This window comes from Saccopteryx bilineata, chromosome 5, assembly GCF_036850765.1.
Source record: "Saccopteryx bilineata isolate mSacBil1 chromosome 5, mSacBil1_pri_phased_curated, whole genome shotgun sequence".
Classification (NCBI taxonomy): domain Eukaryota; kingdom Metazoa; phylum Chordata; class Mammalia; order Chiroptera; family Emballonuridae; genus Saccopteryx; species Saccopteryx bilineata.
The window spans coordinates 53,890,207-53,907,975 of NC_089494.1; the positions used below are offsets into that span (position 1 = coordinate 53,890,207).

The 17,769-nt window shown below is 38.0% G+C and overlaps 1 protein-coding gene and 1 non-coding gene across 3 annotated transcripts in view; one reads left to right on the top strand and one right to left on the bottom strand.

Annotated features, from left to right (window-relative positions):
- ITPRID2 (ITPR interacting domain containing 2) overlaps nt 1-17,769 on the bottom strand; it is a 38,810-nt gene that overhangs the window by 12,514 nt on the left and 8,527 nt on the right. For both annotated transcript variants that reach the window (XM_066278697.1, XM_066278696.1), the window contains exons 7-11: nt 17,531-17,739; nt 15,751-16,448; nt 9,327-9,399; nt 4,642-4,730; nt 691-1,893 (exon numbers count right to left, since the gene is read on the bottom strand). In XM_066278697.1, the coding sequence (XP_066134794.1) occupies nt 691-1,893; nt 4,642-4,730; nt 9,327-9,399; nt 15,751-16,448; nt 17,531-17,739 (2,272 nt within the window). The remainder of the gene's footprint in view (nt 1-690; nt 1,894-4,641; nt 4,731-9,326; nt 9,400-15,750; nt 16,449-17,530; nt 17,740-17,769) is intronic.
- On the top strand, nt 7,103-7,178 carry TRNAD-GUC (transfer RNA aspartic acid (anticodon GUC)). Its single transcript has one exon. It is a non-coding gene; the product is annotated as a tRNA-Asp (tRNA).

The following is a 17,769-nucleotide window of genomic DNA, read 5'->3' on the forward strand; positions in this document are numbered from 1 at the left end:
GGCAACCCTAAGGACATTTTACTTATTTTCAGGGCTTTTTAGGCGGAATTATTTCTAGCCCACTAACAGTTCCGAGAGGAATGACTTTAAAAGTGATAAGACACACAAACTATTTTTAATCAAGTTCACATTTTTACCTGATTGTTTCCTTTCCTGGGGTAGTTTCAGTCTTTGAATCCACTGGAAGCAGACTGAGTCTGAGCCAGGAAACAGCCTCAGGAGTCAGTAGGTGAAGGGGAAAGCTTAGGCAGAGAGCTAGGAGCAGAACCAGACACACGGCGCCACTGAGGCCAAGGGCACGGACACTTAGAAAGGAAGAGATGGTGAACGCTGTCAAATGGCAGAGAAACGGAGAAAAAGTCCTTGAGAGGAAAGGCTTTTTAATAACAGGGACAAAAGAGCAGAGGCTGAGAAGGGAGCAATACCTAATGGGCAATATCTCTTCTAGAGAAGGGAGAACAGGAGCAGAGAACTGTGCCCTGCCCAGTGTTAGTTACAGACGTTCCCAAGATGGGAGGGGAGAGTGCAGGAGGAGGGCAGGTGGAGACGAGCTCAGGCGTGGAAGAAAATACAGGTGAGGAGCCTTGATTTTTGTGCCTAATGGGTCCTAGCTTCTCAGTGAATTAAGAGGAGCTCATTTCAATAAAAGGGAAAATAAAAAAGTTCAGAAAGCTATACTTTTCCTCATACCTGTGAAAGATTCTGCAGGGAGTTCCTAATATCGTGCAATACTCTTCGCAACTGCATTTCAATGGCGGAGGGCGGGTTCACAGAGCCCGCCCCGTAAGGGTGGGCGGCGTGTCTGTGTGAGTAAGAGCAGCCGAACGGGGAGCTGCAGGCACTGCAGGAGGTGGCGCCCGAGATGTTGGGGACACTGCGAGTGCTCAGGGTCCTCATGTGCTCGCACAGGGGCCTTTCCGGCCACTCCGAGTGCAGGGAGTGAAGGGAGCATGCGGACCGGGACATGGGCCCAGGAGCGTAGAGGGAACAGGTCGGAGTCCTTCGAGGATGACACTCCTCCATCTGGTTCGCCTCCCTTTGAGAGGCTTCTTCTTTCTTCGCAGAAGAAGGAGAGATGAAAATAGTGGATTTCACTACAGACTGACCGTCATGCTCCACCGGCTCCTTTTCCGATTCCTGTTCCCCTTCAGGTGTGTACTTATAGGTGAAGGAAGGTGGACTGCATCTGGTCTCTTTTCCTGGGGAGAGTCGAACATTGACAGAGGACACAACCCTTACTGGGCTCAACAGGGTGGTTGGTAAAGACTGAGACCTTCTTAGAGGATAGCCGGCTTTGGCAAATAGTAACTTCTGTTTCAACAGGTCTTTCGATTTTACCAAGCTACGCCCTACTCGTTGACCAGACAGACCACAGATCTTCATTTGCGCTCTTTGCAAAGCTGTGTTAACTCTGTCCACAGAAGAGAGAGGTGCAGGTAGACTTCCAGAGCCCTTCTCACTGCCTTTACCTTCAAGGGAAGCCAAGGATTTAAGAATATGGTGTGTGGTATACTGCACAAACTCGCAGTCGGCGCCTGGACTCGCGTCACTGTCCGCACTGGCTTCCCGCGGCAGTTCCTCCGGCCCGGCCGGAGACTGAGACGAGTCCTCTTCCACTGCAGTCACCTCGGCAACAGGACCCCAGGCACTGCGGGCGGGCTGTTTACTTCCTGTATTCTCCACAGTCTCGCCCAGGAGGAAAGCCTGGCTATCGGACCTTCTTTTGTCAGCAGCTCTTCCCTTCTGAAGAGTAATGAGGGTCTCCTCAGATTCAGGAAAGTAAGGCTGGTCATGCGCTGTGGGCGTGGCAAGGTTTTCACCAACTGAAGTGACTGTTGTCTCGCTGTCACAACTGTCAGCACTACTCCCCATGGCTTGCAATGATTCCTGAACCTGAGAAAGAAAAACAGGTGACATGATGAAGAAGTCAAATAAGCATCATTAACAAAATGCCAGAGATACAACACTTCTATATTTTTAGGGTCTCCTACCTCTGCTGTGACCCTGGTGCTACTGAAAACTGCTTTTACTGCCCCGAATCAGCAACCCTTCCAATTTCCACTAATATTATTCCAGACCTTTACTATTTTCCTTAAATTCCCTGTTCAACACCCATCACATTTTTTTTTTTTTTTTTGTATTTTTCTGAAGCTGGAAACGGGGAGAGACAGACTCCCGCATGCGCCCGACCGGGATCCACCCGGCACGCCCACCAGGGGCCACGCTCTGCCCACCAGGGGGTGATGCTCTGCCCCCCCAGGGCATCGCTCCTCCGACCAGAGCCACTCCAGTGCCCGGGGCAGCGGCCAAGGAGCCATCCCCAGCACCTGGGCCATCCCCGCCCCAATGGAGCCCTGGCTGCGGGAGGGGAAGAGAGAGACAGAGAGGAAGGAGGGGGGGAGTGGAGAAGCAAATGGGCGCCTCCCCCATGTGCCCTGGCCGGGAATCGAACCCGGGTCCCCCGCACGCCAGGCCGACGCTCCACTGCTGAGCCAACTGGCCAGGGCCCCATGATATTTTTATCCAACACATGACAATCACTCAGAGAAAAATGGACTAAACTTGCCTAACTTTCTTCCCTAGCACCTTCAAACTTCCCCATACCTCTCCCCATCACTCCTTCTCCAAATTGGAACAAAACTGTGTCTCTTTCTTCAAAACTAATGCCTGCAGCCTGTCCTTCTGATCACATCCTCTCTAGGACTAGGGTATTTCCCCAGAGTTTTATCCCAAATTATACTGCAGCCAACACTATTCTCTTAGGGCCTATTTCCTAACAACTTCCCTACGTCATTGCTGTATGAAGAAGACAGAAAGACCTATCACCCATAAACCTTTGAGTAGTAAGAACGTTCATGTATGTCCTCATACCTCCTGACCATCCAGAGTATGATCGATTTATTTTAAAAACGGGTAAGGTAACATTAAAAAATGGCAAATGTATGTTCTTCTTGTTTCCATAAACTGGTTATCAAACAAACATGATTTATGTTAATAAAATTGTAACTGGAACTAATTCCATTTTTTTGAGAAAAAAAAAAACAAAAACAACACCTCACTCCCAGGGGTCAGCAAGCATGAAAAAAATTCACTTCTCAAAGGTTTAAGCTATCATCCTTATTTGAAATAACAGCTAACATTCTTATTTTCTCTTCCTTATAGTGGATTTATTCTCCAGTAATGCATCTACCTCATAATATCAGTAGTTACTCAAGTACTCAATTTCCAAACAACCAAATTCTCATCTTTGCACTCCGATGCCCATAGCTTTCAAAAAGTTTCTCTTCCATATCCCAATTCTTCTGCTCAGTGGGTTATTCTTCCTGAGTCTCCAAGACACTTCTCTTATATGTGTACCCCAATGCTGTTCCTAGGAGCTTTTTGGTTTTTTTCTCTTACTTCAATTTTCTTTAAAATTTGTGCATAGGTGTTTTAAACATCTGTCATACATTCTGTGTACTGCACACAGACTACATGCTCCTTGAGAATAAACATGGGTTATCTAACATACTCTCACATAAAAGTCATATAATGTAAGCCACTGATCCACACTTAATGTTAGTTATTAAATAAACAATTCTTGGAAAATACTAAAACGCAATTATGGTAAGAAATAAGAAATATAACAGATCAGGTTAATAATTAAAATTCCTCTGGTCTGACCAAGCAGTGGAGCAGTGGATAGAGCATTGGACTGGGGCGCAGAGGACCCAGGTTTGAAACCCAAAGGTCACCGGCTTGAGCGCAGGCTCATCTGGTTTGAGCAAGACTCACCACCAGCTTGAGCCCAAGGTCAATGGCTTGAGCAAGGGGTCACTCAGTCTGCTGTAGCCCCCCAGTTAAGGCACATATGAGAAAGCAATCAATGAAAACTAAGGTGCCACAATGAAGAATTGATGCTTCTCATCTCTCTCCCTTCCTGTCTGTCTGTCCCTGTTTGTAACCCCGTCTCTCTCTTTCTCAAAAAAAAAAAAAAAAATCCTGTTTACTGGTGGTTCAAAATAAAATATTTTTCTGCTGTTTTTAATTATTCAGTCACAGAGAGATGAAGAATTAATGAAACTTAAAATTTGTAGTCAAATGCTTAGGTTACACATCTGCATTCCAGAAAGTTTTATTCTTATTGTCAATTAAAAGATAAAGAAATCACAGATTCAGTCTTGAAATACATAGCTACTAAAGTCACTTAAATATGAAGAAGTTAGGCCCTGGCTGGTTGGCTCAGCGGTAGAGCTTCAGCCTGGCGTGTGGGGGACCCGGGTTCGATTCCCGGCCAGGGCACATAGGAGAAGCGCCCATTTGCTTCTCCACCCCCATCCCCTCCTTCCTCTCTGTCTCTCTCTTCCCCTCCCGTAGCCAAGGCTCCATTGGAGCAAAGATGGCCCGGGTGCTGGGGATGGCTCCTTGGCCTCTGCCCCAGACGCTAGAGTGGCTCTGGTCGCAGCAGAGCGACGCCCCGGAGGGGCAGAGCATCGCCCCCTGGTGGGCAGAGCGTCGCCCCTGGTGGGCGTGCCGGGTGGATCCCGGTCAGGTGCATGCGGGAGTCTGTCTGTCTCTCCCCGTTTCCAGCTTTAGAAAAGTACAAAAAAAAAAAAAAATGAAGAAGTTAATCATACTGCTTATAAGAGTAGAAAGTTTTACCTGAAGGTGATTAAGGGAGACACAGTCTGCCGAGTCCTCAGCAAAACCACTGCTATCAGAATGCTGACTTGCAGTACGTAACAGATGATCTAGCAAAAGAAATGTAGTTTTACCAAAATGCTATGCATGACTTCGATGAGAACATTATAACAGATATGTGGTTCTCAACAGATACAAGATATACAACGTTAATTCTGTCTTAGAAAAATACGCATCAATTAGACAAAATTGTGTCTTCAAAGCACAGGTGTTAAGTCAAATTCAAACAAAAACTGAATCAGATCTATCAGAAACTCAATGTTCAATTATTAATTAAGCTCTAATTATAGTGTATTTTGGTTAAGTCCAATTAATGTGTTATCCATGGAGGACAATAGCCTGACACAAAAAAATGGTTCTAAAAAAATCCAAATAAACCATATCTGTTACATAAATATATAAAGGTGAAATATGTGAATATGCACTAGGTAAAGTCAGAAATGTAAATGTAGTGTATAAAAATTTCTGATACCTTTCTAATAAGAAAATAAATTATAATTAAGGCCAATATGCTAAATAATTTGTATACAAGGGTACCTAAACATCATAAACATTTGTAAACTAGGAAATAATTTTTTCAAAACAAATTGCATAAAACTATCAGTCAAATAGGTTCAACTAGTACATAATATAATATATTAATCTTATAAAAACCTTGTTGAGTTTTTGGTCCTAAAACTCTAATTTCCAGTTAGTATAACCTAAAAAAAATCGTCAAGTATGTAAAAAGGCCAACTAAGCACAACAAGCATAATCACACTACAAATACCAGAGTGGGAGAAGCTTTCTAACTATCCTATTTACTAAGGGAGACACTTCATGAGATATTCGAGTTCTGTGAAACTTCAAAAGCAACAGGCTAAATAACGTGTGATTACCAAATCCCTTCATTTAAGATTTGAATGATAGAAATAAAAAACTCCACATATATATTTGAATAAAGTTCAAAATCAAAGTTTTCTTGACTTTGAAAAATATCCCATTGTAGCCTAGAACATCATGGAATGGAGTAATTTTTTTTTCTCATAAATAATTTAGAATAATTCTGTAATATCATTTGGAAGTTAATAAGACTTCATAATAAAATATAAAAAACTGATCCATACCCTAGATGAGTCTAGGTAAACTGGAATAATTGTAAGATTGAGGCCCTAGCCGGTTGGCTCAGTGGTACAGCAATGGCCTAGAGTGTTGAAGTCCCTGGTTTGATTCCTGGTCAGAGCACACAGCAGAAGTGACCATCTGCTTCTCTACCCCTCCTTCTCCCCTCTCTTTCTCTCTCTCTCCCTCCTGCAGCCATGGCTAGAATGGTTCAAGCAAGTTGGCCCCAGGCCCCAGGTTGGCTCCATGACCTCAGGAGCTAAAATAGCTTGGTTGCTGAGCAACGGAGCAGCAACCCCAGATGAACAGAGCATTGCCTGTAGGGGACTTGCCAGGTGGATCCTGGTCAGAGCACATACAAGAGTCTGTCTCTCTACTTCCCTGCCTCTCATTTAACAACAAAAAAAGTGAAACTGAATTGGAATAAGCTGTTAGTTACCACAGGTACTAATTATGCATTACAGTAATTGAGAAAATGATTAACATCTTATGTTACAGCAGTTATCACCTTAATTGCATGTTTCTATATCTTTTTTTAAACTACATTGTAAGCATTTTGATGGCAAGAATTTTATTTACTCTTCTTTGTATCCCAGTATCTAGCACAAGCAAACAATAAAAAATGTTAGCTGAATGAATCAATAAGTATTCTCCTTAAAGCAACAACAGAATTAAGTAATCAGTTAGAGGATTTAGAAGTGAAACTGCCTATCTGGTTGGGCAAAGGGCAAGCTGCCAGAGGGCCCCGGGAAGCCTGCATGGCCAGCAGCACTCAGGCTCCCACTGCTAAGATCTGCTCTATCTGCAGAGGAGCAGTCTGTACCAAGTGCACCCTCCGTGGTCAGCCCTGTCTGAATTCACACAGTTAGTTAGGTCAGAGTGTAGACTGCTTGGGCTTCAGAGAAGGTATAAGGCAGCAGAAAGATTAAAGAGACCTGGGTTCAAGTTCCTGCTTTTTTTCTGTAAGCAATAACTTTCTGAAAAAACAGAATGATAATTCTCCTATCTCACAGGCTTACTTTAGAAACCATGTACAAAGCAGGTAAAACTATTCTATAACCTAAAAGTCACAATCTAGGTTCTTTAGACATTTCAGTTTCACAAAAAACACTATTCCAACAGGAGACTTGTAGAACTAAAAAGAAATAGACTTCTGTCCTAACTGAAGAAGTAGGACATTTCTAATTAAAAACTGGAAAATCAGAGCAAACTAATTAAAGTGAGAACAAAACAAAATCTGGATATTTTATTTGATCAGTATCATAAAGAAATAAAATAGAACACCTGCATACTCTGTTAGACAAAAAAAATACTGTTTTCGGCCCTGGCCGGTTGGCTCAGTGGTAGAGCGTCGGCCTGTCATACAGAAGTCCCAGGTTCGATTCCTGGCCAGGGCACACAGGAGAAGTGCCCGTCTGCTTCTCCACCCCTCCCCCTCTCCTTCCTCTCTGTCTCTCTCTTCCCCTCCCGCAGCTGAGGCTCCATTGGAGCAAAGATGGCGCGGGCACTGGGGATGGCTCCTTGGCCTCTGCCCCAGGCGCTAGAGTGGCTCTGGTCGCAACATGGCGACACCCAGGAGGGGCAGAGCATCGCCCCCTGGTGGGCAGAGCATCGCCCCCTGGTGGGCGTGCTGGGTGGATCCTGGTCGGGCGCATGCGGGAGTCTGTCTGACTGTCTCTCCCGGGTTCTAGCTTCAGGAAAAAAAAAAATACAAAAAAATATATAGATATACTGTTTTCTTATGTAATAAAAAAAATTTGCACTGCTCTCAAAATATTACTCTCAAAATATTTATGTCTAAATGATAGTGTATGACATGAGTTGAGTCACTAAACCTGTCTGGGCTTCAATATATGTAAATCCCAAGACTGGATTTGAGATTAAGATCATTGTTAATTTCAAAAGTCCTATTAACAAACTGCAGTACTTTTATACATACACTCTATGCATTTTTACTAAAGTTATAAGTATATACCAGTGATTCTAATTCTGCCATTATGATTAATCAAGGATATTTGCACATTTTCATCATTTCAAAAATGACTAAAACACTACATTGTTCTCTCTCCATCTCTCATGCACACACAAAACCATTTTACTGTCAACTGATAAAAATGTGACTCATAAAAGGTTAACATTTTTACTTATTCTGCCTGAAATAAGAGACTCTGTATCGATATGAGGAAGAGAACAAGATGTGACTACAAACCACATTCCATTTTTCCTACAAGAAGGAGAAACTTAATTTTGAAAGATTTTAAAGTAATTATATGGTTTTATTTTAATATATAAAATTTCCCCACATCCTAGAAATGTGGCAAACTAGCCTGATAGAGGGATTCCAACCTTGAACAAATATGAGTACAAATAGCAAACAGGTTTTAGGTAGCGTCCTGGCAGCTTTGAGCAATGAATCCATTCAAGAATAAGAAATGTTTCGTAGGCATGAGAGTAGAATGACCAACGTGAAAAACAGCTCAGAGGTTAAAGATACTACTACCCCGTTTGACACAGGGCAAGCCGCTTCTGCAATATATATATCCTTTGTCTACCGGTCTAAAGCAAAGACTCCTTGATGGCTATGAACTCTGCCTTAAAGCTCAGAAACATATACATGTATTTATGGATTTACAAGGAGAAGAAAATTAAATAATAAAGTTGGTTCTGTGTCTGATGAGAACTATAGTGACCTAGTAAGTGGAGCTCTTGTTTCTTAGTAACATATTGCAATAAAAAATATGCAAATTGTCTTTTATGAAGTCATTTCAGAGATCAGAAGAAAACAAACATGCAATTTCCTATTTTAGGAACATACATATGAATCTTCGCTTAGAAAAAGCAGGGTGGTTCAGCATGTGTAAAGTTTTAAAAATAAACAGTCCTACCTTCAGTGGTCATTTTAACTTCCACTTCCTCTGTCTTTTTTGCTAAATCTCAAAAGCTTTGTGACTTTAAAGGAGATCAGACATGCCTTTCTTGATGTAAATTAAAAGCGAAAGAAATGAATCCAAAGGTTCTTTGGTCAATAATTAATAACTCAAGAGAAGAGCGGTATCTACAGCCATTCACCTTTGATCCACAGCCTGAGTTTAATCTAACTAGTTTTAACTACTGCTGAGATGTTGGTGATTTTTGCCAGAGACATATTCATGGATCATACCTAGAAGCCATATTTAAATAAAGAAAACCCAGAAGTAGATAATACAAGTATATATTCCATCATAACCACATAAAACCCACAGGCTTGAATCTGTTGCTCTATCACTTCCCACCTAGCCCTACGCAGAACTGCAAAATATTTCAAGTACACAGAATTGTGCAATGAGGTCATTACAGGATAAGCTAACTAAAATTATGAGCACAAAAGTCTTCAAGAATACAAAAAATTCTATAACCAAACCATAATGAAGCATGCAAACCTGTGTTCTTAGCTGTCTTTTTTACACTTCTATGTACAACAAATACTGGTGGATAAAACCCTTTTCCACATCAACGGATGACACTTTGGTAATGTGTCTGGATCTAGTGGACATCTGTCTACTTACCTCGTTTTGACTTAGTGGGACCGAGCTGGTGAGTGGCTGGAATGTGAGGAGCTTCTCCCTCTGTACTTTGAACCTACAGAAGAGTTTTAAGTAATTAAAACTTAAAAGAATCTATGGCAAAGAAGGATACCTCTTGATAATCATTTATTAAACAAATTGACCTAACTAAAAGGGTACAAAGCTTTGTATATTTAAAAATTGCAAGACATCTTATCTCTAAATTATTAAAATGCCCCAAATCTATTTATCAATTAACAATAGGAATGCAAGTTTGTAGCTAGCAAAGAAAAATAACTACATGTATAAGCTTTCTCATTAAAAACAAATTGCCATTATATGGAAAATAGATCCATTACAAATAAGTTCTTTTCTAAATATTAAACTTTAAAGTGTACGGGCAACCCCAGGAGAAATGCTAATAGATTCACAGCAGCAGACCATGACATGGCTGACACAGAGCTGAGGCAAGGACAAGTCAGGCATCTTTGAAAACGGCACATTGTGCTCTCACTGCAAAATTTCATAGCATCTCATAAATGTTGAGGTAAAAAAAAATCACTCATGAGCAAGACTTCTTTGTCCATACATATTTTGTTCTTTTTAGACGTAACTTGGGAGCTAGCTGTAGGTAAAAAAGCATGTTTCACTGCAGAACTAAAATGTTGAAAGATCCTTAACCATAATTCCCCCCTGAAAAATCAGTCCAAAGAAAAAAATCAAACCCATAAAAGTTGTCTCTGTATTTACAGTCTTTTTTGCCAACTATATAACTCAGGAGTTTTCTGATTCCTTATTCACTACACCCACCCTCTAAATACTCTTATCTATTCTAACATAACCAACTCTATATTAAGATTGAACATTGGCCCACTGATGGGGAGAATACTAATTCCCAACACTTTATACCCTGTAATGATTAGTACTTAAAATAATAAAGAATATCCTAGTTATGTGGGCAAATTAACTAGCCAAATATATGAGATTTCAATATTCAACAAATCAGAGCAAATAGCAGACAGGTTTTAGGTAGAGTCCTGGAAGCTCTGAGCTATAAATCCATCCAAAAATAAGAAATATTCTGTAAGAATGAGTGGAATGACCAATATGAAAAAGCCCTAAGGTTAAAGAAGCTATTACCTAATTTAAAAACTGGTCTGATCTATAATATCTTTGTCCTAAACAGTTCCATGAATCCAAGTTTATAAATCTTTTGAAAACTGAAACCACACTGGCCATTTAAAAGCATCACCTATGAATCATATATAAAATAGTTTCTACTTTTCTGTTATTGAAATGTTATATTCTTCAAAGCAGCAGACATAAATTCAACAGGAAAACCATTGTTTTGTGTGCAAGGAAACAAAATATATTTTCTTTTTATATTCAACAAAGGGTCTATTATTAGTCTCTATTCAGGCCTAACCTATTTCAATGAGTTTTCTATAAAGTAAATATCAAATAGACTAGAAAAGTATAAAAGAAATACATATGTCTCTTTATATTCTAGGAATCTCAATTTAGGAAGAGCATGATGATATAACAAAATTATAAACTCTCACTTTTAAATATAGAATTATCACATATTCTGTTACTTAGATTTACAAAATTAGTCACAAAATAACATGACTTTAATGACTATCCTTAGTAGACTATCCTTCAAGATGCTCTCTACAGCAAAAAATAATCAATCTATTTCCTCTCTCCTTTCACCACAAACCCCAAAACTGATTGAAAGAAAAATGCCTTTTAAAAAAGAAAAAAGAAAGAAAGAAAAAAGGTGTGAGGGTCACATTTTACAAATAAAACTATTAAAGTCAGGAGCCTTCTGACCACTTAGCAAAATCATCACATTCTGTTGAAGGCAGAAAAGACACATTAGTGATAACGGTTGAATTTCATAGCTTATTATGTTCTATTATTAGTCACAGATGAGCAAAGGAAAGCAGTATATTTGGGATGGGGTGCACCTGGAAAATTAAGACACAAACATAGAACTTAGATTTACGTGGCATTATTTTGCTGCACTCAATGCTTTCAATCACAGGTAGAATTCTGGTCATTTACTCCAGGATGCCTTTCATTAAGTTAACTACAGCTCAATAATGACAACTGAATTGAGTGATGGATAATAGGTGCTTATTATCTTATTTTTTCTAATCTTTGGGAAAGCTTGAAACTTTTCAAAATAAAATGACAAACAAACAAACAACAACAAACCCCTTCAAGTCCTGCACTAAAACCAAAATGACAAACTCGCTGGCCTCAGAGTTTGGGGATTTAAAACTGTATAAAATAGCTTTAGAAGTAAGCCACACATTTGAGTTACTTCATTTTAAAACCATTTTAATAAAACAAAGATTATACCTTTTGAATCAATGTCCTGTTACCATGGCAGACACCTACTCTGTTTTTTAAACATCTGTCACATTTATATTTTAGGCACAATACTACTGTATTGTGTTTTACAGAGCAGCAATAAGTGGAATGTTCTAACTCAAATAACCCTTCCTCGGAGCTATGAAAAGATTGTATGGCAGTTTTTTAAAAAAGAAAATCAAAACTGGAGCTTTAGAAATTACAGTTCTGCCTAGTTTTCAATGACATCTCAAAACAATTCAAAGGGAAGCATTATTTTTCTAAAGAAGTAGTATGGGGCTGTGCATTAGATGAAATGAATTCTTGTCCAATGCCTGTGATAATTCTGTTTTCTTAACTACAAAATAAACCTTGAAACTCCCACCTCACAGATCCTTAGAATGATCAAATGTGGTTATAAGTATTTCTGAAACAGTGAAGTGGGAAAGATTTACAACAGCTCTCTGCCACCTCCCCCCCAAATCCCAATACTGACACACCCTTACCCCTCCCCTTCGGGAAGACACTGATGTCAAAGGGAACAGAACTACTCTCAATTATGGAGAGCCACTGCTGTCAGGTACTATCAGATATTAGGAAGGAAAAACACTGCCACATTCATTAGGGAGAAAATTGGAAAATGAACTCAAAGAACTCATTCTGTGCTAATTTATGATTCTATATATATCTTTTAAAACTTTTATCTTTAAAAAAAACCCTTTCAAGTTTTAAAAACACACATACATACAGATAATTAATTTTTACTGTTAGGTAAATACTTTAAAAAAAACAGCTAACTTAACTCTTTTAGATAAATATCAAATAATGAAACAATGGTTGACAGGGCTTTGAAGTAACAGACATGGGTGCATATGTCATGTGTTAGAGTCACATTCTGTTGCAGACCCAATGCTTGCTTCAAAACACATATGATTAAATTTGAAAGGTGAAAGGAACAACTTAACTGGCAAGTATCTGATTTGAGATTATTTTAGTTTAGGTCAATATATAAAAGGAATTCTTAAACTTAATTGCTAAAATAATTACAGTAAGTCTTCACTTAATGTTATCAATACGTTCTTCGACTTTAAGTGAAACGACGCATAACAAAACCAAATGTACCATATGCTAGTTAATATAAACAAAAGTTAAGTTCCTAGAGCGTCTCATCAACATTACAACAAAACAATGTTGAATAAAATGATGTTAAGTGATAACCTACTGGAATGAGGTACATTAGTTAAATCAACAATCATTGTGAAAACAGGATTAGAAACTTAGTAACCTCCCATAGCTTATGTATACTTCCAATTATGTCTATATTTAAATATAAATTCATTTTCAGAGTGAGAAAATAAGAACAATCTATTTACAGAAATATACAGATAAAAATCCTCTTTTCTCTCACATTTAAGGAAGAGAAATTTTTCCTTAACACAAAAAGAACAATTGCTTAGTGAATAGGATCATTTGGTTTAAATGTGAACACTACTAGTTTATGGCTCTAGAGTTATCATGGATTTATTCAAAATAAACAATTTCAAAATCAAGAGTTATCCAGGCAAGTCATTAAGAATTAGAAAACTCAAGAGCAGGGTTTTATAACTGTTAGACACACTGAAAAATTTTAAATAGTCTACAAGACATTTTTTATAAGCTGACTTTTAATTGAAAATAGTCTGTTTTTCCGTTTTTCTATTAAAAGAAATAGTCACTTTCATTCTCCAAGGCCTGAGTCATTTCTGTCATCTATTAACTCTCTTTACAATTACATTATTTCCTCTCTTTGCTCCTGGTGATGGTCAGATCTTACCTTCTGCCTCAAAGGTATCAGGCAGCTTCACGCAGAGCTGTGAGTGCAGCATTTTCTGCTACCTAGCTCCCAAGCAACTGGCAGTAGGACAATCTCTTTGAAAACTGGCTTACTGACAGACAGAGAATGCATGCTCTGACTTATACTTATTTGCTATTTTTACAAGATGAAATTTCCCAATAGGAATCAAACCTCAAGGGAAAGGAATCCAAAAGAAAAACAGTAACAACACTTTGAATGGGATCTTAATGTCTGCTTCAGTAAGATTGTTCTCACTCAGTACGATTCAAATCAAGCTTGGGAGGAGAGGAAATTCAAGAAACACATTATTTCCCCTCTTTATCCATTGTTCTACAAGCTTTCTTCAGAGTTCCCGAAAAAGATTAAAACACAATTCTAGGAGCTTTTTATCCATATTTAAAATATATCTGAAGAACAGGATTAATAATTCTTAAAATTCCTCATATTTACAATGTAGCTACGGTTAACCATATATTCGTTTTTAGAAAACAAAGTATTTATTCCCCTATTCTTCAACCATCAATGAATGGTCAATGTCACATTACTTTCTTTTCATTAAGTGCTTTCCGCCAGCAGAGGGAGCAAGAACAGCCCAGTCTATCATTAAATGTTACACTGCAGCCAAAGTGCATCAATCTAGCACTTTATAAACATTTTAAGACCTTTTATGTGTATGGTATCAATATGGTTTTTTAAAACTACAGCTTAGAAATCAGGAATTCTAGAAATTAAAAAACAGCATAAGAGAGTGTCGCTTCACCTGAATCACCGATATCAGATTTGTAAAAGTCAAACAATCTGTTTAAATTTTTATACTCTGCTATTGCATTGAAGCAAGTAAATCGTCATATCTGATTGTTACAGAGAGGGGTCCTAATGGAAGGCAAGATTTTACACTTGAATTATGAGTGCTAGGACAAGTTTTGATCACAACAGTTAAAAAAGGAAATAATAAAATGAAACAAAATGGAGTATTAATTAATCATTTTCTGAATTCATTCTAAGAAATATGTAAGGGATTAAAGAGTACAAATATAAAAATATATAAAATATAAAGAAGTTAGCCAAAAAATATAAAGTGTTTCAAAGGGCTTCTCCAGCTCCCTTTTTATTTCATTTTTCAGTTGGAATTAAAGTATTACAAGATATATTCAAAGACTACAAAGAGGTAAATGGTTAAATCAACAATTGTAATTTTGCAATAAGTGAAAAACCTTCGCTAATGAGAGATACACACTCACCTAAGAGGGCATTTATGGGCAGAATCAATTACCCATTTTCCAATTCCCTAATATAAAGACATGTGATTCTAAAACTACTTGGGCTGTAACTAAATTTATTCTGTAATAAATTTTAAAAAGAAAAATTGTACATAATTTAGAGCCACAACTCTTCAGCAGTACATATATGCCTCCCTTTCCTTCTGTGTAAAGTAAGACCACCACTGCCTGCCTCCCAGACTGAAAGAGAACAGTACTTCAAGGGCCTCAGTATAGTGCCTGCCACAGATAGGTTAGGTACTGGATAAGTATCAGTTTCCTGCTTCAAGCTATATAGCTACAACTCATTAGTATCAGCTTCTGATATTCAAAAGCAGTGTTTTTTGTCCAATTCAAAACTAGCAGGACTAACACTATGTAAAAGAAGAAAAGTAACCAAATATTGCTACTGGGCTTGCAGAAATCCCATTTGGTGGCCTTTCAAACCTCCTTCCTGGGGTTCCTTATCCTTCCCTTCAGGTGCCTATCCTTCTGGTATTTCCAGTCCCATACCCAAACCTATCCTCAAAGTCGTCTTCACACTTACTTCCGCTGAGATACATTAATAAAACCTTGCCCAAAGGCACACAGCAATTCAATGGCAGAGTCAGAAATCAAACGTGTTTGATTTCAAGAGACTATGTTTTTAACTCTTACGCAGTATTGAGTTGAATATGAATATTCTCTCAGGACTTTCTCAGGCATCAAACTCTGAGAGAAAGGGGGTTAAAGTTCAAGTATTCTATCAGCAGTGGACAACAGAGGATCTAGAGGAGCTGATAAACTGTACAGGACCTTGTTTCACATATTCCTGGGGCCACTTCTTGGTTTGTGAAACATAAAACAAAAAACCTAAAAAGTCAAAACTAGAGTTTTTTTCTAGTATAAATCTAGTCATCTTTCATTTAAAAAAAAGAAAGAAAACATATTTTTTGGCACTTTTATTTGAAACAGGTCTTAGTAATGTTTTACCTACCTCTTCCATTTCAAAGGAGTCCTTCTGCGGTACCATTATATTTCTTATGGACGGGATCGTCAGCGGTGCACACGGCTCTTTTTCAGCTGTGGATATGTGCGTGTTTTTCACCTCACTGCTATTTTCCAGCTCACTGTGGCTGGCCATGTGGAAATCACTACCTAAATCAGATCCCATATGACCAGATTCCTCAACCAGTTTATCATGACTTTGAGTTTTTTTGCTTTGTTCACTTTCAGTTTCTTGGTTAAAATTACTGTTTGCTTCATCAGAAAGTCTACCAATGTCATCACTCTCCATAATAGTTGAAGAACTAACAGATACTTCTTCTTTAACTGTAGCCAACATATAAGATGAGTCTTTCTTTTTTACAATTTTCTGAGACTTTTGATCATTTTTACTGCCACTTTCTTCACTCACTGAAACATTCAGAATCTTTCCTTTTTCAGTTGTTGGGGAAGGAGTACTACCTTCTCCTTTCTCTGTTTTATCAACACATAAATTTAGTTTTGATAGTGTTTTCATTAAGCGATTTGCAGTGTTACTTCGGGTTAAAGGTGGAGGCGAGTCTGTCTCCTTGTTAGAGGTGACTGAGGACACGCTTCCAATTCTCTGCAGGGGAGTCCCAGAGACTTGGGAGTACAAAGAGGAAAACGCATTGGCCACAGTAGTAAGCACTTCAATTTGACGAAAACGGCCTACAAAAAGTAAAAGTGTTAATTTTATGTATGTACATACACACACACACACACACACACACTACATCTTAAAGTATTAAAATATATATTTAATTTAAACTACCTCACAAAGAAACTTCTAGAGTAAGATTGGTTTCACAGGAAAATTCCACCATATACTTAAGGAATTAACACCAACTACATACAATCTATTCCAGAAAATAGAAGAAAAGAAATATATTTCAATTATATATTTAAGTTTTATATATATTAAGCCATTGCTATTGTTCAGAATTCCAATAACTGCACTTAAATCTAAACGATCATGAAACCAGATTTATTTTTTCTCTTGCCTAAACCTTAACTGTGAAGATTTTCCCCTCTAAGCACTAGCATTTACAGTTTTAAAAACCAGAAAGAAGCACAAAGCATGACAACACTGAATAAAACAGAAAGGACTAGGTATCAATCTACAGCTGTGATTCTGTTTTTAGGTCTTGGGCTCCATTAAGACCCTTCCAAATGTTCTCCTAATAAAGTATACATAAGTACATATTTATATCTAATTAGGGAGGGGGATGGATTTATAGATCTCTTAAAGATAACCCAAGGACTACCTAAAGATAGTGTTTTTGGAAGTTCTGGTTAACAGAGAAAAATAAGCAAAGTAAAAATGTAAATAAAAATTACCAAATTAGTCAGACTATTTTAGATTGACAGAAAAGCACTTGAAATTGACTTCATTTAAAAGTAACAAGGTCCCTTCCCTACTTCTTCACTTCTTGAAAAGCCATCTGGGATAGCCATAAACCTAAGGTTTTAAAAGTGCCCCTCTACAAGATAGCAAGTGTCACTCTGCAAGGTAACACGTAAGAATCTGGAAGGAGCAGAAGAAGAGGTAAATTAACTTCTATAATAAAATTTTAGATATTAAAAGTAGAATAATAAAATTTTCAAATAAGTAAAATAGCTATTGTGTCAACCTCAATAATTAAATCTATCTACAGTGCGAGTCCTAGAAATTAGTAAGGCTTTAAAAATAAGACCATCTTGCTATGGATGCTATAATTTTAAAAAATAACGCTAATATTTAAAAATCTTACTTGTTAAAGCATAATTTGGGTTTTCTACTTCCATCCGTTGCATCTGAGCACTCAAAAATACTTTAATATCTATTCCTCTGGCAAATGATGATGAACTGAAAAATCTGGGAGGAATTTTGGAAGCAATATCCGGTTCATCTCGTCCAAACCCAAGATTATAAAGAATTTCTTCAGGATCTTCCTCATAAAGTTCCAACAATTCTGAAACACTATAAAAAAAGAAAAGAAATACCAAGATA